General features: G+C 47.1%; 1 protein-coding gene across 5 annotated transcripts in view; it reads left to right on the plus strand.

The window, feature by feature from the left end:
• The window catches only part of ZFYVE1 (zinc finger FYVE-type containing 1), a 57,907-nt gene extending 36,309 nt beyond the window's left edge, over positions 1-21,598 (plus strand). The window contains exons 1-10 of one of the 5 annotated variants that reach the window (XM_055288903.2): positions 3,026-3,072; positions 5,812-5,903; positions 8,069-8,175; positions 11,048-11,156; positions 12,806-12,903; positions 12,996-13,113; positions 15,302-15,472; positions 16,060-16,240; positions 16,838-16,951; positions 19,926-21,598. In XM_055288903.2, coding sequence (XP_055144878.1) covers positions 8,111-8,175; positions 11,048-11,156; positions 12,806-12,903; positions 12,996-13,113; positions 15,302-15,472; positions 16,060-16,240; positions 16,838-16,951; positions 19,926-20,158 — 1,089 coding nt within the window. In that variant the 5' untranslated portion in view covers positions 3,026-3,072; positions 5,812-5,903; positions 8,069-8,110 and the 3' untranslated portion in view covers positions 20,159-21,598. Of the gene's footprint in view, positions 1-2,948; positions 3,073-5,811; positions 5,904-8,068; positions 8,176-11,047; positions 11,157-12,805; positions 12,904-12,995; positions 13,114-15,301; positions 15,473-16,059; positions 16,241-16,837; positions 16,952-19,925 lie in introns of those variants that run through there. The other 4 variants (XM_055288902.2, XM_055288901.2, XM_055288899.2 and 1 more) reach the window with 4 other exon arrangements.
• The last annotated feature ends 3,523 nt before the right edge of the window (positions 21,599-25,121 follow it).

Here is a 25,121-nt window from a genome sequence, read left to right on the forward strand (position 1 = left end):
TTATTTTTATTTTGTTTTATGCTGTTGTATTAATTTTTTTATTAGTAGCCTTGAGTCCTTTTGAGATAAAAGAGTTGGGGTGGGTATAAACAGATAAATGACACGTCAGAATAATTTGTTTGATTTCTTGAATCTCCCCTTTTTTCTTTCTTTTTTTCTTTTTTCTTTTTTTTTGAGACAGGGTCTTGCTCTGTTGCCTAGGCTGGAGTGCAGTGGTGTGATCACAGCTCACTGCACTCCAGCCTCTCACAGCCACTGCACCAGGCCCCAACAGCTTTTAACTCCATGCTGTATTCCTTCCCAATAGTTATTTCACTTCTAAAGAGGTCAGAGGATGTGACCATTTTAAAAGGTTCCTGATACGTACTGTCAGTTATATTTGAGTATTTGGTTATTTTAATTAAAACAGAGATGTCATTTTAAAAATTATAAAAGCAATGCATATTCATGATAAACAATTCAAGTACTGCAGAGTGTATGAGACTTAAGTCCCCTTTCCTTCCCCTACCTTCCCCCTCCTCAGTCTTTAGAGATAACTCTTAATACTTTCTCACATAAGTGTCTAGAAATTTTTATTGCTGTGTAAGCACATGCATAAATATATGTTTATAATGTATGTTTTTCTTCCTGAATAAATGGGATCATAGTAAAGTTAAATCCTTTTCCCCTGCTTAGTGTCCTTTTCTAACTCTGCAGATAACCATTATTAGTAGTTTATTATATATGCTTATAGAAACTGCAAATGCTGGCTGGGTGCTGTGGCTCATGCCTGTAATCCCAGCACTTTGGGAGGCTGAGACAGGCAGGTCAGGAGTTCAAGAGCAGCCTGGCCAACATAGTGAAACCCCATCTCTACTAAAAATAAAAAAATTAGCCAAGTGTGGTGGCGGATGCCTGTAGTCCCAGCTACTTGGGATGCTGAGGCAGGAGAATGGCTTGAACCCCTGGAGGTGGAGGTTGCAGTTTGCTGAGATCGCGCCATTGTACTCCGTCCTGGGTGACACAGCAAGACTGTCTCAAAAAAAAAAAAAAAAAAAAAAGAAATTGCAAATGCTGTAAAAGTGCATGTTTGTGTATGTATATATATCCTTCATAAATGAGATCATACCATTTATATTATTCTATGATTTGGTTTATTTTCACTTTTTTTTTTTTTTTGAGACAGAGTCTTGCTCTGTTGCTCAGGCTGGAGTACAGTGATGCAAACTTGGCTCACTGAAACCTCTGACTCCCAGGTTCAAGTGATTCTCCTGCCTCAGCCTCCCAAGTAGCCTGGATTATGGGCACACGCCACCATGCCCGGCTAATTTTTGTATTTTTAGTAGAGACGGGGTTTCACCAAGTTGGCCAGGCTGGTCTGGAACTCCTGACCTCAGGTGACCCGCCTGCCTCCGCCTCCCAAAATGTTGGGATTACAGGTGTGAGCCACTGTGCCAGGCCCAAAATGCCTATTTTAAATGCCATTAGTATACTTAAAAAAAAGGTTATTAGGCCAGGTGTAGTGGCTCACTCCTGTAATCCCAGCACTTTGGGAGGCTGAGGCGGGCAGATCACCTGAGGTCAGGAGTTCGAGACCAGCCTGGCCAACATGGCAAAACCCCATCTCTATGAAAAATACAAAAATTAGCCAGCCGTGGTGGTGTGTGCCTGTAATCCCAGCTACCCGGGAGGCTGAATCAGGAGAATCCCTTGAACCCCAGAGACAGAGGTTGCAGTGAGCCCCGATTGCGCCACTGCACTCTAGCCTGGGTGACAGAGCAAGACTCTGTCTCCAAAAAAAAAAAAAAAATGTTGTTAGCCCTATCTTATTTTTGAAGTTCCACCTGATCGATGCAGTACGCTATTGGATTCAAAGGGAGTCAAAGTACTACTTTTTGTGTTTATTATTGACCGGGAAAGGTGGGTTTGGAAATGTGATGAATGAGAAGAACAGTGTTTGGTGTGCACACATGCATGCATATATGTGTGTGTGTGTGAGAGACAGAGAGAGAGCTCTGCAGCTGTTTTCTGCCCTAGTGGCTTGCCCATACATACCTGGGAGTGGTTTCCCTATTCCTCCTGCTGACAGGATCACTTTTGATGTCATTCAGCCACACTGTTATGCAGGCCCCAGGCCCCTTACTTTCTAGCTGGCTTATGTCCCATTTCTTGATTCCTTTGCTCAGTGTCCACAATAGCAACAGCCCAGATACCTACAAGCAGCGCATACCTGCAATGAGCAGATAAACCTGTTTACAGGAAACAAATGCTCAGATCTCTATCGAATAGAGGAATTAATATTCAATACTGGAATTGAATATTGAGTTAACTATGGTTGTCTGTACTTACAGTTCTGAATAATTGGGAGAACCATTTCATAGTTGAATTTGTATAGGTTTTATGTAATTTTGTCTTAATTTTTTTTTTTTAAGACAGGTTCTGGCTCTCTGTCCCCTAGGCACCATCTAGACTCATTGCAACCTCTGCCTCCTGGGCTCAAGCCATCCTCCCACCTCAGCCTCTCAAGTAGCTAGGACTAATAGGCACACGCCACTACACCTGGCTAATTTTTGTATTTTTTGTAGAGACAGGGTTTTTGCATGTTGCCCAGGCTGGTCTTGAACTCCTGAGTTCAAGGTATCTGTCTGCCTTGGCCTCCCAAAGTGATGGGATTACCAGGAGTGAGCCACTGTGCCCAGCCTTTATGTACCTTCTTTAACCTCTGAGCTCTAAATGTAGAAACTCTTTACGTTCCAATTCTGTCACATTGGGAAGCATTTATGAAGTATTTATAAAGTTATGTTTTGTTGGGGTGTGATGTCATTGATTACAGAAGTGTGTCCGTTTTGAGTCAGGAAATTCATTGCTGGCCCTTGATGACTGGGGCCAGCCCTATAGATACAATAGAAAGAGCCACACTGTTGTCAAGGCAACTAAAGTTCAAGATCATCTGGTCTCCAGGCAACCTTTTCCAGACTTGCCTCAAATGCTTTCCCAAGCTTTCTTGGGGTAGGTGGGCCCTTCTCTGCCTTTCTCTTCTAGCTTTGGGATCTCAGGAGGAGGAGAACCCAAGAAACTGTGGAATGATGTGAGGTTTGGAATTTTTGAACCTGCTAATAAGTATATGGATCAGGTGGTAGGTAAAGAAAAATCAGGGCCTGGCGCAGTGGCTCACGCCTGTAATCCCAACATTTTTGCAGGCTGAGGCAGGTGGATCACTTGAGGTCAGGAGTTTGAGACCAGCCTGGCCAACATGGTGAAACTCTGTCTCTATTAAAAATACAAAAATCAGCTGGGCATGGTGGCACGCACCTGTAGTCCCAGCTATTTGGGAGGTGGAGATTGCAGTGAGCCAAGATCACGCCACTGCACCCAGCCTGGGTGATAGAGCGAGACTCTGTCTCAAAAAAAAAAAAAAAAAAAAAGAAAAGCTAATTAGATTCTAAAGGAGGAGTTTCTCCCTACTCTTGCATCTAAAACATGCTGACGTTGAATTTTTTTTTTTTTTTTTTTTTTTAACAGTTACTGTTATTTTCTCACACTCTTGATTCTTGTAAAGCCTCCTAAAACTTGTCAAGGTCTGATTCATTAGTCAGGCTGTGACTTGTGAACGAGTGAGATGCTTATTCTCTTACCTCATATGCAAGAGTGTGGGTGGCCAGCATCTGAAGGCTGGCTTGCCTGGAGTTCTTCTCTTTCTTATGTCATAAGAGGTTACCTGTTACCTTGGACAACATAAGCCAACAGTTAATTTGTCTAGGGCAGGGAATGATGGCATATGTACTGTGGCAAATCAGGCTGCAGATTGTTTCACACCAAGCCTTGAGATACTTACAAATGCCCCCATTTCTCTGAAGAACTTTCAGAGAAGTGAACCAGGTCACTTGGGTTGAAGCAGTAAGAACCTTATGCTGTATTGGATCCTAATTTCCCATTTACTGGGGGTTGGCATCCTCTGTGAATTCAACTCAGCTGTTGCACTCATGCCAAATTTGATATTATTTGTCCTTAGGAAAACCAGTACTTAGGCTAGCCTTTCAGTTACCTGTTTAAAAGAAAAACTCTGCGGCTAAAAATTGCTATTCTTGGCTGGGCGTAGTGGCTCACGCCTATAATCCCAGCAGTTTGGAAGGCTGAGGCAGGAGAATGGCTTGAGTCCAGGAGACCAGCCTGGGCAACATAGTAAGACCCTGTCTCATTTTAAAAAATGAAAATAATAAAAAATAATTTGCTTTTTTTTTTTTTAAATAATAATTGCTATTCTTTGGTGTTCCCTATACCTTCTATAGTGGCTTCTATATTCCTTAGCTGTCTCTTTTTTTTGTTTGTTTCTGTATCATCTCATGAGATACTTCAGCATCTTGGCCAGGCGTGGTGGCTCACGCCTGTAACCCCAGCACTTTGAGAGGCTGAGTTGGGTGGATCACTTGAGGTCAGGAGTTCGAGACCAGCCTGACCAACATGGTGAAACCCTGTCTCTACTTAAAAAAAAAAAAAATTATCCAGACATTGTGGCAGGGGCCTGTAATCCCAGCTACTTGGGAGGCTGGTGCAGGAGAATCGCTTGAACCAGGAGGCAGAGGTTGCAGTGGGCCGAGATCACGCCACTGCACTCCAACATGGGTGACGGAGCGAGACTCTGTCTCAATAACAAAACAAAAACAAACAAACAAAAATTATTGGGGCATGGTGGCATTTGCCTGTGATCCCAGCTACTTGGGAGGCTGAAGGAAGAGGATTTGCTTGGGCTTAGGAGGGTGATGCTGCAGTGAGCTGTGAACATGCCACTGCACTCCAGCCTGGGTCACAGAGTGAGACTCTGTCTCAATAAAAAAGCTCCCTTTTCCCATCAGGTGTCCTCAGAGTGTTCTGTACATATCTGTTTCAGAAACAGCCTGTAGAGTTATTGGTAATTTGGCCAGTTAGGGAGTAGTTAGCCTTAAATTTGAGAGGACCTCTGGGGATGGGATGAAGGAAGCCTAGGGCAAGGGCAGGGCCAGGAGAGGAGGAGGGCAAGGTTGGTTTGTGAAGGGGAGTTGGTGCTGGGCACTTATTCCAGCAGTTCTAGCTGAGTACTTGTTAGGACCTTTGCTAGGATTTGGAGGAGGATGCAAAGGTAGGAAGCTGCTTTCACAGTATTTATGATCTAGTCCTGGAGATAAAATACAGCAAGCCCATAGCTTTGCATCTTAATACCGAGTTACAGTATTGAGTACAATGGGCCGTCAGAGAAGGCAGAGAGTGATGTGGTTGGAGAGGCTTCATTGGAAGAGGTGAGACCACAAACATCCCTGAAGAATGAGTCTCATGTAGAAGTAGGAGAGAGAACGCTGTATAGGCTGAAATGTATAGGCCGACTTGTAATTCCACTTGCCCTGCTTCTCATTTATTCTCAGCATTTCTATATATTCATTCATATCCTCTTTCAAGATCTTCATGTTTCCAATTTTTTTTTTTTTTTTGAGACAGAGTCTCACCCTGTCACCCAGGCTGGAGTGCAATGGCGTGATCTTGGCTCACTGTAACGTCCGCCTCCCGGGTTCAAATGATTCTCCTGCCTCAGTCTTCTGAGCAGCTGGGATTACAGGCGCCTGCCACCACGCCCAGCTAATTTTTGTATTTTTAGTAGAGGTGGGGTTTCACCATGCTGGACAGACTGGTCTTGAACTCCTGACCTCGTGATCCACCCACCTCGGCCTCCCAAAGTGCTGGGATTACAGGCATGAGCCACCGTGCCCGGCTCCATGTTTTAACTCTTTACCAAAGTACCCCAAGAAGTATAGGACTTATGCATTATTTGTCAGACCATTTTTTTTGTTGTTTGAAATCCAGGGTTGCCGCTTGGTCAGCCATCGCTGACAGACGGTGTTCTATGGTATGGCCTCTGCAGTAGCCCTGCAGGACCTGAATGAGAATGTCCCTGGGTGAGTTGTGTACCTTCAGTTTGACCCACTCCTTGCCACTGTTCTGATCCTACACCTGACCTGACTCAACATTGATATTACGTGCCTTTGTAGGGATTTGAGTTTGCAACTCCTGGTGTTAAGCTGCATTGGACTTTTTAATGATCACCATTCTAACTGGTGTGAGATGGTAGCTCATTGTGGTTTTGATTTGCATTTCTCTGATGGCCAGGAAACAACAGGTGCTGGAGAGGATGTGGAGAAATAGGAACACTTTTACACTGTTGGTGGGACCATAAACTAGTTCAACCAGTGTGGCGATTCCTCAAGGATCTAGAACTAGAAATACCATTTGACCCAGCCATCCCATTACTGGGTATATACCCAAAGGATTATAAATCATGCTGCTATAAAGACACATGCACACATATGTTTATTGCGGCACTATTCACAATAGCAAAGACTTGGAACCAACCCAAATGTCCATCAATGATAGACTAGATTAAGAAAATGTGGCACATATACACCATGGAATACTATGCAGCCATAAAAAAGGATGAGTTCATGTCCTTTGTAGGGACATGGATGAAGCTGGAAACCATTATTCTCAGCAAACTATCGCAAGGACAGAAAACCAAACACCGCATGTTCTCACTCATAGGTAGGAATTGAACAATGAGATCACTTGGACACAGGAAGGGCAATATCACACATTGAGGCCTGTCATGGGGTGGGGGGAGGGGGGAGGGATAGCATTAGGAGATATACCTAATGTAAATGACGAGTTAATGGGTGCAGCACACCAACATGGCACATGTATACATATGTAACAAACCTGCATGTTGTGCACATGTACCCTAGAACTTAAAGGATAATTTAAAAAAAAAAAAAAAAGACTGCATTGGAAACAGGAAAAGGAACCTTGCATAACAAGTTCTAATTGTTTGGCCGGGCGTGGTGGCTTACCTCTGTAATCCCAGAACTTTGAGGCCGAGGCGGGTGGATCACCTGAGGCCTGGAGTTCGAGACCAGCCTGGCCAACATGGTGAAACCCCATTTCTACTAAAAATACAAAAAATTAGCCGGGTGTGGTGGTGGGTGCCTGTAATCCCACCTACTTGGGAGGCTGAGGCAGGAGAATCTCTTGAACCCTGGGGGCAGAGGTTGTAGTGAGCCAAGATTGTGCCATTGCACTCCAGCCTGGGCAACAAGAGCAAAACTCCGTCTCAAAAAAAGAAGAAGTTCTAATTGTTCTTCGTTTAAAATCTAACCTGCCCTTTTTCCAGATCCCCTTTAAAATTCTCTTCTGCCCTTTTACTGAAGGAAGTAACATATTGTCCTTTTGTTAAGGCACCTTTCCCTTATTTTCCCTTGGATAATGCCTGGCTGCTTCATACTGGGGCTGGACTGAAAGTTAGAAGCTCGGAGCAGCATGTACGTAGTGATTTCTAAAGCGTGGAAAGCGCCTTTCTGTAATTAGCCTGAGGAATACTTTCAATATCCAGTAATAAGTGAAGATAGGATTAGAAATGGAAGCTACATTTCAACGTGAAATTTTCAGTTTGCTTTGTGGATATGTTATCTTCCTGGCATTTATTTTGGCCATTTGCTGTCCTTTGGGTAATGTCTGTTTTGGGGGTTGGTAGAGTTGATAAATGACTAGCAAACACTATAATAATTCTTCTTGTTTTTTTTTTTTCTGGTGACATTTTTCCTGCTTTGAGTTTGTCTATGGCCTGGTAAACTCCAAGTGAGTGCCTGTGGTTATAACTGGGATAGAAGCCCGGGAAACTCACAGATCACATCTGGGCTCTGCCTGTGGCTTAAAGAGGAGCCATCCTCGTGAGTCTTGGTTTCTTGGTTCTAGCCTCACATAGATGAAATGGGCATTAGTCATTATTTGTGGTGGTCTTGAATAAAAGACTGAGTAGTGTGAGGTGTTTATAACCTGCAAGGCAATTAGGGCAGAACAGTAACTTTGCTTATCTTGACCTCTTGGGGAATGGGCTGGTTCTTTCCAAGGTTTCCCATGGTTAAGGACTGATGTGAGTTGGGTCAGGAAGGTCAAGGGTAATGACCTTGGATTTCCTCTGTGCCTGTGTTGCTTGTACGGTGCCTGCAGTGGGGGGCCAAAGTGTGGAGCTCTCTACTGAGTGCCATCATACGTCACCTTCCCTCCTTGGCAGGCACTAAGCGACCGCTTCAGCGGTGAGATCCCCGATGACCAGATGGCGCACAGCTCCTTTTTTCCAGATGAGTATTTCACCTGCTCCTCCTTGTGCCTCAGCTGTGGGTAAGTAAGGCCGCTCCCCCACCCCCCAACCCATATCTTGAGAAAAGAGCCTTTGAGTGGTGCTTCATAGACTTTGGTGTGGATGCAGATCCCCTGGGGTCTTGCTAAATTACAGGTTGTGATTTAAATTATCCAAAATGGTACACTCCCATATTCCCACAAGATCCTGGTGGTCTAGGAACCACACTTCTGAGGTAGCAAGAGCTTGAAGGACACATGGTGGTGAAGAATCTCCTGGAAATTCCAGCTGGTATAGATGTGAAATTGACCAGCTTCTGGTTTGGGAGGTTTTTAGGGCAGAAAACTTTGGGTTGCCTGCTTTTCTGTGTTTCTTCTACCAGAGCTTCCAGTCACTTATTCATAGTATTCCAATTATTCAAGTGATATTTGAGTGCCCCCCTGTGCAAAGCACTATGGGTAGGTATTGATCCCAGGTGATTCCTTTCACTATTAGGGCAAATGTTTAGAGCACATTAGAATTTTCTGGGGAGCTTTCAAAATTATTGAGGCCAGGGCACCACGTTCGGGGATTCTAATTTAATGGGTGGTGTGTAGGACCTCTGCATTGGTATGTTTAAGATGCTCCTCAGAGGATTCTAAAGTGGAGCCTGAGCTGAGGACATTGAGTTGGGACAGTGCTTCTGAAACTTCCATTGCATATGCATCACCTTGAGATTCTGTTAGAATGCAGATTCTGAATCAGGTCTGGGTGAAACCTGACATTCTGAGTTTCTGTCAAGCTCCCGGGCGATGGCTGTGCTGCTGGTTTGTGGACCGCACTTTGTTACAGTTAGAGCAGTGATCTGCAAATTTTAGCATGCATCAGAAAAACCTGAAGGGCAGGATCATTGGGTGCCCCCTCCACAGTTTCTAATTCAGTAGGTCTGAGGTAGGGCCTGGGAGTTTGCATTTTAATAAATTTAGTAAATTCTCGGCCGGGCACGGTGGCTCATGCCTGTAATCCCAGCACTTGGGGAGGCGGAGGCAGGTGGATCACGAGGTCAGGAGATCGAGACCATGGTGAAACCCCGTCTCTACTAAAAATACAAAAAAATTAGCCGGGCGTGGTGGCTGGCGCCTGTAGTCCCAGCTACTCGGGAGGCTGAGGCAGGAGAATGGCGTGAACTGGGAGGCGGAGCTTGCAGTGAGATGAGATCATGCCACTACACTCCAGCCTGGGTGACAGAGTGAGATGAGATCACGCCACTACACTCCAGCCTGGGTGACAGAGTGAGATGAGATCACGCCACTACACTCCAGCCTGGGTGACAGAGTGAGACTCTGTCTCAAAATAGATAAATAAATAAATTCTCAGGTGATACTGATGTTGTTCATGGGGACCACCCTTTGAGGATCACTGGATTAGTTTGAACTGTTGATGGCTGTTAAATCAGTGTGGTGACTTGCCTGATGGGCCCCAGGGGATTTAAATGCAGTGTGTCGAGGTCAGATGGCAGTCTCCATGTCCTGTAGACAATCCCTCCCACTCTCTTCACTACCAAATTGTCTTTGCTCCTACCAGAACCACGCTGTCCTGCACACTTGCCCTTTTACAGGAGTAGACCTGACCTACATCTGTTATGAATGGTCATTTCGCTTTGAGTCCTGTAGGCCACCTGCTGCATGCAGAACCACCTCTGGCCTTGCCGAAGAAAAGACCTGGCTCTTGGATTATACAGCCTGGGCAAGGGAGAACTAAGGCTTATCTTGGAGAGTTCAGTTTAGAAAGGGGAGAGGGATGTTAGTTGCCAGCGTGACTTACCTTCCTCTTTGCATGCCCCATGAGCCCAGCACAAGAGGCTTAAGCACTATTGGATCATTGCTTTCCCATTGTGAGCCTCCCCAGGATTTCTGGAACTTTCCCTTTTATCATAGGGAAATTCTAAAGTCCTGATCTCTGTTTTTGCATTGTCAGGATGGCAGAGCTCATTGTTCATTTGGAAGGTTTGTTCAGCCTAAGCCTCCCCTTAATGCATTGCCAAATTTTGGGGTTGGTTTTCATTTTGCATCTTGGCAGCCTGTTCTGGGTAAATGTTCCATTTCATCTTGTTTGGATTTTTTGAGTCTTCTGAGAGCCGTTCAGGTTTCCTCTCTGGTCAAGTTGGTATCTTATGGCTCCTTCATTTCTGCTGAGGGGACAGGTAGTTTTTCCAAGAAGAGATTTCTGGGTGTATTTTTTTTTTTTTTTTTTAAGACAGAGCCTCGCTGTTGCCCAGGCTGGAGTATAGCGGTGTGATCTTGGCTTACTGCGACCTCCGCCTCCTGGGTTCAAGTGATTCTCCTGCCTCAGCCTCCTGAGTAGCTGGGATTACAGGCATGAGCCACTATGCCTGGCTGATTTTTTTGTATTTTTAGTAGAGACGGGGTTTCTCCATGTTGGTCAGGCTGGTCTCGAATTCACTGCAACCTCCACCTCCTGGGTTCAAGTGATTCTCCTGCCTCAGCCTCCCGAGTACCTGGGACTATGGGTGCCCGCCACCATGCCCGGCTAATTTTTGTATTTTTGGTAGAGTCGACGTTTCACCACGTTGGCTAGGCTGGTCTTGAACTTCTGACCTCAAGTGATCTGCCCCCCTCGGCCTCCCAAAGTACTGGGATTACAGACGTGAGCCACCGTGCCTGGCTGAGATTTCTTTTTCCCCTGTGTCCTCATACAAGAATAGCAGTCGCTGTGCCTCTGTAGTGCTGTTGATTGCAAGTGTAACAAAGAGGCATGTGGGTTTCCAGCTACCCCTTCTGTGTTCAGCATCTGAGGCCCAGTTAGTAATCAAGGTCTGGTCGTGGCCTTGTGCCTGGCTCAGGGTCAGACTGTTCTGTGTAAGTGGCACTGGCTCCTTTAGCATCTCATTGTCAGTCTTTGGGCTTCATTCAGGGTTGGATGTAAGAACAGCATGAATCATGGGAAGGAAGGAGTGCCTCATGAAGCCAAGAGCCGCTGCAGATACTCCCACCAGTATGACAACCGAGTGTATACCTGCAAGGTGAGTCCTCTGAGCTCCTCCCTGTGTCAGCAGCGGGCTTGCTGACCACTCTCTCTTTGGCAAGACTATCTTGGGGCCATTTTTTGCTTCATGCCGAAGTATTTGATATTCAAATTGAATATTTCTGGAACTTCTCTCCAGCTCTAACAAAAAGCACTCACATATCTTCATTGGTGAGGGTCCCTTTGCTTACTGTTTTAAGCTTATTTTCTTCTTATTCTGTTGAGCTTGTATGTAAGGGTAATTTATATCAAACATTCATTCTTTCTTTTTTTTTTTTTGAGACAGAGTCTTGCTCTGTCAGCCAGGCTGGAGTGCAGTGGCACAATCTTGGCTCACTGCAACCTCCACCTCCTGGGCTGCAGCAATTCTCCTGCCTGAGCCTCCCGAGTAGCTGGGATTACAGACGTGTGCCACCATGCCTAGCTAATTTTTGTATTTTTAGTGGAGACAGGGTTTCACCGTGTCGGCCAGGCTGATCTCGAACTCCTGATCTCAGGTAATCCGCCTGCCTAGGCCTCCCCAAGTGCTGGGATTACAGGCGTGAGCCACCGCCTGACCTTTTGAGACCTTTGTCGCCAGGCTAGAGTGCAGTAGTGCGATCTTGGCTCACTGCAACCTCCACCTCCCAGGTTCAAGCGATTCTCCTGCCTCAGCCTCCCGAGTAGCTGGGACTACAGTCACTCCCCACTACGCTAATGTTTGTATTTTTTTTTAGTAGAGACGGGGTTTCACCATCTTGGCCAGGATGGTCTTGATCTCTTGACCTTGTGATCCACCCGCCTTGGCCTCCCAAAGTGCTGGGATTACAGGCATAAGCCTCCGCGCCCGGCCGAACATTTATTCTTAAAATGACGAGTTAATGGGTGCAGCACACCAACATGGTACATGTATACATATGTAACAAACCTGCACGTTGTGCACATGTACCCTAAAACTTAAAGTATGTAAAAAAAAAAAAAAAAAAGAACAAGTAGGGTGACCAGTAAAGGGGTTAATGCCATAGTCCAAGAAAAAGATTCTGAAGGCTTAGACTAGTGAGGAATAACAGAAGCCAATAGATAGACTTAAGATATACTTAAGAGGTAGAAATGACAGGATTTATTGATTTTTTTTAGAAAGATGAGGTGTAAGAATCACTTGAACCCAAGAGTTTGAGACCAGCCTAGGCAACATAGCAAGAACCCCTCTCTAAAAAAAAAAAAAAAAAAAAAAAAGAGCAGAAGTGCTCTTCAGGAAACTAGTTTTAGATTGTCCTCCTGTCCGTGATAGGTATATAATTTAAAGCCCAGTTTTTGGGCCTGGGATGGACAAACACTGAGTTCATTACCACTCCGGGCACTGACTTCTTTAGAGGAATGAACCTTCTGAGGTGCTAAACACAGTGTCTGAAAGTCTCTTGGCTGGTTTGGTTTGTGGAGGGTTGGGATGGATGTGGGGGGTGTGGTGTACATAGGAAAAGCTAGCAGAAGGCCGGGCATGGCGGCTCACACCTATAATATCAGCACTTTGGGAGGCTGAGGCGGGCAGATTGCTTGAGCCCAGGAGTTCACAACCAGCCTGGGCTGGTAAAACCCTGTGTCTATTAAAAAAAAAAAAAAAACAAACAAAAGACAAACAATAAGCTAGCAGAGTGTTTCCTGTTTCAGGCCTGCTATGAGAGAGGCGAGGAAGTCAGTGTAGTGCCCAAAACATCTGCTTCCACTGACTCCCCCTGGATGGGTCTCGCAAAATATGCCTGGTCTGGGTGAGTTTAAACAACATGGCTAAAGGTTTTCTGGTGTGTTTGTCTCCCCAGGCACCTGGCTGGGTAACAGTATTGATTTGCCTTCCTTGTAGGTATGTGATCGAATGTCCTACCTGTGGCGTGGTCTATCGTAGTCGGCAGTACTGGTTTGGAAACCAAGATCCTGTGGATACGGTGGTGCGGACAGAGATTGTGCATGTGTGGCCTGGAGTAAGAACTGTTGGATTTCTCTGTTTTTCTTTATCTTGTGTCGTTCAGTTTTTCATGTGTGTAGAAAACTGGAACCTGCTTAAAATTAAGGTTAACCGTGAATTTCAGAACGTTGGTGGTTTAGAAAGGCATGATCTGGAGAGCTTTTTTGTTCTCTAGACCTTTAATTGTTTTTATTTTTTCTTGCATATATATTAGAAGTACAACTTTAAATGAAATAAACTAAAAATCTATAGTTTTACTCCTTTGGCAAATAAAACGTTTTTCCGTGTTCTACTCATTCATTTTCTATATGTGTATGTTTTTCTAGATGCAAATATTTACATGCCTTTTTTTCTCATAATGCTATTTTATTTAGTTTTATTTCCACCTTTTTAAAAAAATCATTAAAATGCTAGTGACCATCTTCGTGTAAGAAAGCCATTTTTTTGTTTTAGGAAATTTTCTTGAAGTATATTCTTGGGATTCCTATAGACCCTTAATCTTTTTTTTTTTTTTTTGAGACGGAGTTTTGCTCTTGTTCGCCAGGCTGAAGTGCAATGGTGAGATCTTGGCTCACTGCAATCTCCACCTCCCGGGTTCAAGTAATTCTCCTGCCTCAGCTTCCTGAGTAGCTGGGATTACAGGCATGACTGCCACACCCGGCTAATTTTGTGTTTTCAGTAAAGACAGGGTTTCTCCATGTTGGTCAGGCTGGTTTCAAACTCCCGACCTCAGGTGACCCGCCCACCTTGGCCTCCCAAAGGGCTGGGATTACAGGCGTGAGCCACCACACCCAGCCTAATGATTATTTTTTAATTTGACTTTTGAATTCCAGATGTCAGAAATACAAACCTGTTTATGGGGCAGTGATATCATGCTTTCATTCTGCATTAAATCACTGTTCACACTTAGCATTGTCCATAAATCACAACAAATCCAAAACCTTTTCCTTTCATGGAAAAAAGGCAAGTGATTTTCCCCGAGGGACTTATTTTACCCTGTGTCATTGTCCTCGCTGGGTGATTCCTAAAGCCATCGTTCAGCCTAGGAGTCCTACCTGCAGGTCCCCTCCTGAGCTTTCCTGGATCCTATAGGTACCATAAAACTGAAGATTTCCTTATTTTTCTTATTTTTTAAATTTTTTTTTTTTTTTTTTTTTGAGACGGAGTCTTGCTCTGTCACCCAGGCTGGAGTGCGGTGGTGTGATCTCGGCTCACTGCAATCTCCACCTCCTGGGTTCAAGCAATTCTCCTGCCTCAGCCTCCCGAGTAGCTGGGATTACAGGCGCGTGCTACCACGCCCAGCTAATTTTTGTATTTTTAGTAGAGACGGGGTTTCACCATGTTGGCCAGGATGGTCTCGATCTCTTGACCTCGTGATCCACCCACCTCGGCCTCCCAAAGTGCTGGGATTACAGGCGTGAGCCACCGCGCCTGGCCGATTTCCTTATTTTTCTCCTCCTTTTTCTAATTTTCAGACCCACTGAAATCTGTTATTATATAGTAGTCTCATTATGGGAGCCCACCACCTTGGCATAATGGTTTATGCCGTTCTGTCCCAAGGATTTAACGTGGCCTTATAGCGAGAAAGTAAAGGTGGTAAGATAGTTTATGTTCCAGGAAAACAGGACTGCAGTAATTTACTCTCAGGTCACATTCTTCACAGTCCTCGAAATTAGGAGGATACAGATGCCTTCCCTGCTGTTCGTTTGCTCATTCCTTCCTTCCTTCTTTCATTCATTATTCAGCATACATTGTTGTGTACCTTGTGCCCAGCATTGAGCTAATTACTTTACAAAATACAAAAATGACAAAGAGTTATTGTCAGGGAGTTCAGAGTTTAATAGAGAGTCAGATACATAAATGGATATTGTACTTAGACACACAGAAATAGGATTCCTAGAGATGTCCAAGTATTAGAAGAACTGAGAGGAAAGGTTCTTAACTCAGCCTGCGGTGGGGGGCCCCCTGGAGGAGGTGTCATCTGTATTATATGGGCTTAGTAAGTCCTGAATTGAACAGCTACACATCAAGTCTTATGGTCACTTTGAAGAGAATAAAGCCAGAGGGATTCCTGGTTCTTCCCTGCCAGGGAGTTAGTGGTTCTGAGTTGGCCACGGTGAGTGTGCAACTCACCAAACATCCCTCTTCCTCCTTCCTTTCACTCCCTTCTCAGAGCATGATGGAAGCCTGCGTTTTCATTTCAGACTGATGGGTTTCTGAAGGACAACAACAATGCTGCCCAGCGCCTGTTGGACGGGATGAACTTCATGGCTCAGTCGGTGTCCGAGCTTAGCCTTGGACCCACCAAGGCTGTGACTTCCTGGCTGACAGACCAGATCGCGCCTGCCTACTGGAGGCCCAACTCCCAGATTCTGGTATGGTGTGGCAGGATGCCCCTCCACCCCTGGCACAGCCCATCCTACTTAATGCCGCTTTGCCCTGTGCTAAGCTTGTTCTGTGAGGGAGACACAAACATTTTCTGCCAGTGCAGTGAGCTTTGTGAGTACAAGGGGAGGAGTCGTTGAGGCAGCCAGTTTTCTCTTTGCCCATTGATTTCCCTTCGTGTTTTCCTGCAAGTATTTTCTCTCTGGTGAGTTTTAGTTTCCTTGTGTGTGACGACCAGTGAATATTGCTCAGATATGTGAGGATGCAGGTAAGAATCTGGAGGAAAAGGGGTCTTTAGAGGTTATTTAGGGTCATCCTCAGCTTGATCCATTAATGCTACAGCACCCAGAGCAAGAGAGCACCCAGCTTCAACCCAGACACTTAGTGAAAGGAAACTCACTGTCCACTAGGCTTCCTTTCCACTCTCAGATAACGCGTTATTAGAAAGCTTTTGTCCTTGTTGAGCTAGCACCACCTGCCTTAGTTTCTGCTTGCTCCGGGGTCTTGTTGGCTTTCTCAGCTGAGCAGACATGTACCATACCTACCTCCTCTCTGTTTTGTTTTGGGCTTGGAACAGAGCTGCAACAAGTGTGCGACGTCCTTTAAAGATAACGACACCAAGCATCACTGCCGAGCCTGTGGGGAGGGCTTCTGTGACAGCTGTTCATCAAAGACTCGGCCAGTGCCTGAGCGGGGCTGGGGCCCTGCGCCAGTGCGGGTGTGTGACAACTGCTACGAAGCCAGGAATGTCCAGTTAGGTAACGTGGGGCCTGGGAGCTGCAGGGGTGGAGGGGAGAACCTCCCGCCTTGGCCCTGGGTGCTAAGAACTGGATATCCAGACGCCCTAATCCCGCTCATAACCACATCTCCCTTGTGAGAGTACTTCTGGTCTTGGCCAGTCAGTCTCTAAGCTCCTTATTAACAGTGTCCTATGGGTGCTGTTCCTCAGGGGCTCGAACCTGTCCTGCATTCTCAGCTGCAGAGGTGCTTCTGGGGGAAGGGAATGCGCACACAGCAACGGAGTTCTGAAAAGGCTGCAGTGTTTACCAGAAATGGCTTAGACTAGTCTTCTCCTTTGAGAAGGTTCTAGTTTTCGCTCCTAGAACCTTTCTGCCTTACTTTAAAAGAAGTGTTATAAAGGAGCCCCAGAAGGTTGCAGATAAAGGACTAACATGTCATCATCTAATTTCAGAGTCTGGGCTGACCTGACCCACAGCACAGACCCTTGCAATAGTTGCAGGACAGCACAGTGGTGTCTGGGATCAGAATCCAGAAGCGTTCTGCTATTGGTCCCTGAGTTTTCCATTTGGGAGAGGACTTGGAGGTGACAGCATTTCCTTTATTATTGTCTACAGCTGTTACTGAGGCGCAGGTGGACGATGAAGGTGGAACACTCATTGCTCGGAAGGTGGGCGAGGCCGTGCAGAACACTCTGGGAGCCGTGGTGACAGCCATTGACATACCACTAGGTGGGCCTGGCAGTGCTTCTCTTGGGGGTAGTGGATGGGGGTTGAGGGGTTTCAGGTGCCCTGGGCTGTCACTTTGTAAAGGCTTGCTAACCTAGATTGAGATGGGCGGTAAAGGAATCAATTACACAATGCCACACATTTGCTTGATTCTGCTGAATGCCTTAGTAGTTTCATGTTTATTCCTGGAAGCCATTCTCTTACGGCATCTAGTGCCGTGTAACGAGCTACCTTAAAATGTAAAGGCTTAAAACAGCCATCTTTGATGTCTTTATAGGTCTAGAAGTCAGGAAGGGTAATTATTCAGCTCCAAGTGGCATTGGCTCTAGTTACTACCTGATATTCCAGGGTGGTAGCTGGAGTGGTCTCAAGGGTCCAAGCTGACCTCACATACAACCTGGGTGCCTTGGCAGGGACAGTTGGGAGGCTGTGTGTAGCAGAGCCTCACCTGGCCTCTGCATTCTCCAGGCCTCTTCAGTGGTTTCTTTGGCACTTCTTAAATGATGTCAGGGTTCCAGGAGTTAATGTTCCAAGAGACAGGAAGTGGACGCTGCCCATCTCTTTTTTTTTTTTTTTTTTTTTGAGATGGAGTCTCACTCTGTCACCCAGGCTGGAGTGCAGTGGTGCGATCTTGGCTCACTGCAACCTCTGCCTTCCAGGTTCAAGCAATTCTCCTACCTCAGCCTCCCAAGCAGCTGGGATTACAGGCACGTGCCACCATGCCCAGCTAATTTTTGTATTTTTAGTAGAGACGGGGTTTCACCATGTTGACCAGGCTGGTCCTGAACTCCTGAGCTCAGGTGATCCACCTGCCTTGGCCTCCCAAAGTGCTGGGATTACAGGCGTGAGCCACTGTGCCCGGCTGAAGCTGCCCATCTCTTAAGGCCTAGGACTGCAGACAGACACTTCTGCTGTCATCTCCTGGAGTCTGCTGCCGTCACAGGGTTTGTCTAGATTTAAGGGAGGGGGCAGGAGTGTCAAAGATGGAAAGTGGGTGAAAGATTCTATGGCTATCTTTAGTCACACCAGCCAAACTGTTAGTAGTTTAAGATTTAAAATAGCTGGCCGGGCACCGTGGCTCACGCCTGTAATACCAGCACTTTGGGAGGCTGAGGCAGGCGGATCACGAAGTCAAGAGATCAAGACCGTCTTGGCTAACACACGGTGAAACCCACTCTCTACTGAAAATACAAAAAAATTAGCCAGGCGTGGTGGTGGGTGCCTGTAGTCCCAGCAACTAGGGAGGCTGAGGCAGGAGAATGGTGTGAACCTGGGAGGTGGAGCTTGCAGTGAGCCAAAATCGCACCACTGCGCTCCAGCCTGGGCAACAGAGCGAGACTGTCTCGAAAAAAAAAAAAAAAGATTTAAAATAGCTACCCAGCCCTGGATGTGAGGGGTATTTGTATTCAGGATGGTGATGGGGAGAGGGAGGGAAATCAACCAGTGCTTGGTGGGCTTAGGCAAGGCTGGCCAGGCCTGGGGCAGTGTGGCACATTGTAGGGGAGCGAGCAAAAATGGGTAGTGATGAAAATGGCCTGGAGCAGATTTCCTCATTGCAGCTCACAAAGTGAGTAGATGATGTAGGAATTGCTGGATTTGCCCAGGCTTAAATCTCAGGTTGCATCTGTTCCCAGGGGTACCTGGGAGAGGCAAGAACTGTCCTTGGCACAGAAGGCAGAGCATAGCCTTCTGGCTGTGCTCACCAAGTGCTCCCATTCTGAGCACCCACAGGGTGTTGAGTAGCAGGCCAGTGTGTCAGGCATGTTCTTTCTTCTCAACCTCATCACAGCTCTTGAAGGTGGGTTGTTAAAGATGAGTAAGCCCCTGAGAGGGTAGCTAACCTTTCTTTTTTTCTTTTCTTTTTTTTTTTTTTTTTTTTGAGACTAACTCTTGCTATTGTCCAGGCTGGAGTGCAGTGGCGTGATCTTGGCTCACTGCAACCTCCACCTCCCAGGTTTAAGCGATTCTCATGCCTCAGGCTCCCAAGTAGCTGGGATTATACCACCACGCCCGGCTAATTTTTGTATTTTTAGTAGAGACAGGGTTTCACCATGTTGGCCAGGCTGGTCCCGAACTCCTGACCTTGAGTGGTCCGCCCGCCTCTGCCTCCCAAAGTGCTGGGATTATAGGTGTGAGCCACCATGCCCAGCCTTAGCTAACCTTTCTTAATCCAGCAGCTGCTGATTAACCTGATCTCAGTAGAATTGGGATTTGAGTGTCTGACTCCAGAGCCCAGACTTCTTTATAGTTCCTCCAGGGGTTCTTAACACGGCTGCCCCTTCAGTTTACAAGGAGGGCTTCGTAGATATATAAATATCAAGGAGCTGGGTGTGGGGTTGCATGCCTATAATCCTAGCTACTTGGGAGGCTCAGGCGAGAGGGTCCCTTGAGTCCCAGGAATTTGAGACCAGCCTGGGCAACAGAGTGAGACCCTGTCACAAAAGAGAAAGAAGGGGCATGGTGGCTCATGCCTATAATCTTATGCCTACAATCCCAGCACTTTGGGAAGCTGAGGTGGGCAGATCACTTGAGACCAGGAGTTCGAGACAAGCCCAGACAACATGGTGAAACCCTGTCTCTACAAAAATTAGCCACGTGTGGTGGTGCACGCCTGCAGTCCCAGCTACTTGGGAGGCTGAGGGGGGAGGATTGTTTGAACCCAGGAGGCAGAGGTTGTCGTGAGCCGAAATCGTGCTATTGCACTCCAACCTGGGCGACAGAATGAGACTCTCACTCCAAAAAATCTTTAAAAATGTGAAAAAGGAAAAAGGAAAAGGGAAAATCAGTGCCTATGCTACAGCCCCAAAGATCTGGATGTGAGTGGCAGAGCCTGGGTTTCTGCATTTTTAAAAAGCTCTGTCAGCAGTTCTGTGTGCAGTTGGGATTATAAGCCAGTAAGCATCCGAGGATGCCCTCTTGCTAGTTGGGCCTTGGGGTATTGGGCTTTGGGTGTCCTGACCATTGTTCCCTGCCTTAGGTCTGGTAAAGGACGCGGCCAGGCCTGCGTATTGGGTGCCTGACCACGAAATCCTGCACTGCCACAACTGCCGGAAGGAGTTCAGCATCAAGCTCTCCAAGCACCACTGCCGGGCCTGCGGACAGGGCTTCTGTGATGAGTGCTCCCATGACCGCCGGGCTGTCCCTTCTCGTGGCTGGGACCATCCCGTCCGAGTCTGCTTCAACTGCAATAAAAAGCCCGGTGACCTTTAACCCCAGCCCCCTCTCCGAGTCCTTCACAATTCCTTAGGTTCTCAGGGTTAGAAACAGTCTTGCGAGGTAGGCCCTCCTCCCGGTCACCTGCTGTGGTGTGTGTCCTCTCCTCTCCGCATCCCAGGGCCACTTTCCCTCAGTGGGGGTGAGCCTGGCGGCAGGCCCGAAGGTGTGAACCCCTCAGGGCAGGGGACCGAGCAACTCATCGCAAAGGGGAATGAACCTGAATCCGTTGCATTTATTTCAGTTAAAAATAATGAATATATATGTGTATATATCTCTCTCATATATACATATGAAAGGCACTCGGGGCGTATCGAGGCTGCCGCTGGCTGCGAAGACTTCGCACAGTCTCCTCCACACAGGATGAGGTGGCAGTGGCAGCACGTCTTCCTCACGAGCCGAGCCAGGCCCACGGCCACCGCGTGGCTGGCCCCTTCCTCTGCTGCTCTTGGAGCCTTGGAGGCCTCTCCTGTCCTTGGCTCTTCCCTCCATGCCTGTCAGCTGCCTGGGGAGTGAGCCTTCCTGGTCCTTCCTGCCTGAAACAGCCTGAAGGGAATTCTCCCTGGGTCTCCTGGGAGTCGAATCCCAATTCTTGGCTTAAGCCTGTTTTAGTCAGAGACCACCCAACTTAGCGTGCAGGTCACCGGAGTGGGTGGAGGGTCAGAGGTCGGGTTTTCGGCCCTGAGAAGTAGAAATGCAGGGGCCGTGCTGTCCCTGGTCCCCAGGGAACAGCAAGGAAGGAACTGAGCCTTCCCCAGCAGGATTTCCTGCCCCGACGCTTCTGTCTCCACTCAGCTTTCCCAAAAGGCGGCGCCCAGCTCCTCAATCGAAGCACCTGCCTCCCACCCCTCAGCCCCCTCGAGCCCACCATCTGCTTCTGAGTGTCGCACTAGGATTTTCATTGCTTATTTTAAAGTGTCTTAATCCTTTGTTCCCAGACACACAACCCCTCTAGCTCTCGGAGGGGCGATCATGAGAAACCTTCCAGGGAAACTGAGCACAGGATGGACTGTTAGTTGTTTTTAAAAGTCTATATAAATATTTCAACAGATCGTAAAGAAAAAATTTATCTCTTTGGTCCTTGCAAGAGAAGTCAAAGGAACTTTTGTTTCTCCTCAAGAGCCTGGACATCTCTGTCTGTCATGACTGGAAAGGGCCCGTTGTGCTGAAATCCTGTCATCATGGTGGATTTGATCTTCAGTGGCCAAACACGAATTAAAGTGTAATTCTTGACTGAACTGGTGGGTGGGTTGAGCTTTAGGGAAGTATATGGCGGCGGTCATTCCTGGTGTGCGTATCGGTGTGACATGAGCCCTGGAGTGTGTCGTCCCTCTCAGCCCTGCTCCTCCTGCCTCCTGGGGCCCAGTGACTGGGGCCCTACTCTAGAACTGTGTACCATCCAATTCGCCATCATAAAGGAATCTTCCTGCATCTCAACTGTGCTGGCTCTTTCCTCTCATTCCATCAGTTCCTTCTGGCCAACGTCTCTCTCCAGCTGATGGTGGCTTTCCAAGCAGAGGCCAAGTAAGGGGCATGTTTCAAGGGCAGTAATATTTTACCTGCAAATACTGCAGTCTTTTACTCTGACAAATAAGAACTGTTTCAAAACCATAGCCGGCCGGGCGTGGTGGCTCATGCCCATTATCTCAGCACTTTGGGAGGCCAAGGCAGGGGGGATCACTTTAGGTCGGGAGTCCAAGACCAGCCTGACCAACATGTAGAAACCCCATCTCTACTAAACATACAAAAAATTAGTTGGGTGTAGTGGCACAATCTTGTAATCCCAGCTACTCGGGAGGTTGAGGCAGGAGAACTGCTTGAACCTGGGAGGCGGAGGTTGCACTGAGCTGAGATTGCACCATTGCACACTAGCCTGGGCAACAAGAGTGAAACTGCTTAAAAAAAAAAAAAAAAAAAAAAAAAAAAGGCCAGGCACGGTGGCTCACGCCTGTAATCCCAGCACTTTGGGAGACCGAGGGGGGAAGATCACGAAGTCAGGAGATCGAGACCATTCTGGCTAACATGGTGAAACCCCATCTTTACTAAAAATACAAAAAAATTAGCCGGGTGTGGTGGCGGGTGCCTGTAGTCCCAGCTACTCGGGAGGCTGAGGCAGGAGAATGGCATGAACTGGGAGGCGGAGCTTGCAGTGAGCCAAGATCGCGCCACTGCACTCCAGCCTGGGCGACAGAGCGAGACTCCATCTCAAAAACCAAAAAAACAAAAAACACCATAACCAAGTACCCCCAAACCATGATCCTGTCCAGTGGATGTCAGTCTCATGACCACAGCCTGTTGTCTCCAGACCTTCGCTAGATAGCATGCCCCACCCAGATCAGTGTGCTGACTGGGACCAGAGCTTCGAGCTTATCATGAATATTCCTTTATGTAAGGAAGGCAATAGCTGACGGTCACGGAATTCTGTCTAGTGACTAGAGGGCCCCCACATTCTCACCACTTATCCTGTACTTAGAGCTGTTCCTCAGACCTTCCTGCAGCCGGGGTCCCCTGGCAGACCCCCTTTCTGCAGCCGTGGCATTGGCTGAGCAAGGCTCAGCGGTAGCAGTTTCACAGCTTGGGTTCTCCAGGTTACACTCTGGCAGCTGTCGGGTCAGGGTCTGTTGAGGAATCCTCTCGCACAGTAGAACAGATGGGGTATTAGTCCTGATTTTCACTCCCTAGGTTTAAAATACATAGTCCTGGCTAGGCACGGTCACTCATACCTGTGATCCCAGCCCTTTGGGAGGCCAAGGTGGGCGGATCACTTAAGCCCAGGAGTTCGAGCCCAGCCTGGGCAACGTGGTGAGTGAACCCTGTCCCTACCAAGAAAACCAACCCCTCCCCCCAAAAAAGCTGGGTGTGGCAGCGCATGCCTGTAATTCCAGCTACTGGGGAGGCTGAGATAGGAAGATTGCTTGAGCCTCGGAGATGTCACTGTACTCCAGCCTGGGTGACAGAGTGAGACCCTGTCTTAACAACAAAAACAAACCTATTGAACTATTATACATCTGTACTTCAGCTTGATTTTCTCAAACTGAATACTACATAACCAATCAGCACCCAGATTAAGAAACAGAACATGGCTGTCCTCCAAGAACTCCTGGTTCCTCCCCCCACCAGGAGTAACCACTATCCTGACATGTAGTAACAGAGTTTCGTCCCCTCTCCTTTTCAGGGGGAGCCACGGAAAGGCTTTTAATCACTTTCTGGTTTAAAAGACTTGCTCATAGGTAGAGACAATGGTTGAACATATCCCTGAGGGCTGTGACTGGAGATTGCAACTTGTGGCTGAGAATGACGCGGTCTCCTGATCAATGAGACCAAGTGGGATCCTTACACATCCCTTGGGTTTAACTGCTGATTTATTTGGGAACCGGAAAAGCAAACAGAACCAATATTTAGGTGCTTTTTAACGTGCCTTGCACTATGCTAGAAGCTTTACATGGTTAATTGTCGCAACCACACTGGAAGGGCCGCAGTAGGGTTCTTGTCTTACAGCCTAACACACTGGCTCCTAGAGTTATCAGAAGCCCAGCGTTGCCCGGCCACACTCCAAGCTGGCCTGAGTCCAGGCAGCCCCGGACCCCTTCTATCACCATCGCACTGTTGAGCTTCTCCCCCTGTTTTCCTTCCCCTTTACAACTTGTTAATTCTTTTGCATTTGCAGGTAAGGTCAGTATCTTCTTAGGAGGAAAGGTAAGAATCAAGGTGACTGCTAGTGTGGTCAGCAAGCTTAGCTTTGATCATTTCCATTGGCCTTGGAGATGCTCATGGCCGAGGGCAGTCACACTTTTTCACTAAAAGCAGCTTTATTTTTCACTAAAAAGACTCACTGGCTGAGAGATGAAGCAAGTTGATCTAGCCTAGAACACAAGCTAAGCTTCCAATTTTTTTTTTTTTTTGAATTTTATAGAGATGGGGTTTTGCTGTGTTGCCCAGGCTGGTCTTGAACTCCTGGCTCAAGCAATCTGCTGCCTTGGCCTTCCAAAGTGCAGGGGATACAGGCGTGAGCCACTGCTCCTGGCCAGCTTCCAATTGTTAAAAAAATTGTGATTTAATGTTAATTTTGCAGCTATGTTTGCATTTTCCATTTCAGACCTACCATCACTAGGGAGAGAGTGGAACCCACAATCGTAGTCTGTAATTCTTCTCATCATGAATAGGATGTTTTAGTTACTGTACAAAATCTGAGTACATTCTAACTCCTAACTCTTAAATTGCACCTGGTATAATTTTTTTTTTAATGTACTTTGGAAATCGTCACTCGTGAACACTAAAGCTCATAGGGTATGGGGTTTTCTGGGATTAGATAATCTGTAATTTAGTGACAGTCTCGTGAACAGAGCCATCTTTGAAACTACCATTTGTAGACAGCGGGCCGTGCAGTCCTCCAGTACATGATGCTGTACTGAGGGACTTATCCATTGCCACGTTTTCAACGGCCACCTTAAACTGGCCATACCCTTAACTCCAGCCAGAATCTCTCTGATGCTCTGGCTTTATCCTTAGATAACTCCATTTCATATCCAAAGATAGTGGAACTTGGCTGGGCACGGTGGCTCGTGCCTATAATCCCAGCACTTTGGGAGGCTGAGGCGGGAGGTTCACTTGAGGCCAGGAGTTTGAGACCAGCCTGGGCAACATAGCAAGATCCTGTCTCTGTGAAAACAAACACAAAAATACTGCAACACAAGCAAAGCCTGAATGGATTTCCCATCCACCATGGCACCTCAGTTCTGGCTGCCCTGGACTACCAGGAGCATTTGTGTCTGTGTGCCTTTGCTCAGATTATGGCATCTACAGAGAATATCCTTTTCGGTATTGCAACAGCTGCCTTTATTCACGTGAAGCCAAGAGTGCAAGCAGGCAGGCAGGTAGTAGGAGCAAGCAGGGAGACGTGAGCAAAGATACGATAGCCAGGCCCAGGCCAGAAGGTACTGTGGGAGGCTGAGGCAGTGAG

Source organism: Symphalangus syndactylus, chromosome 8 (assembly GCF_028878055.3).
Source record: "Symphalangus syndactylus isolate Jambi chromosome 8, NHGRI_mSymSyn1-v2.1_pri, whole genome shotgun sequence".
Classification (NCBI taxonomy): domain Eukaryota; kingdom Metazoa; phylum Chordata; class Mammalia; order Primates; family Hylobatidae; genus Symphalangus; species Symphalangus syndactylus.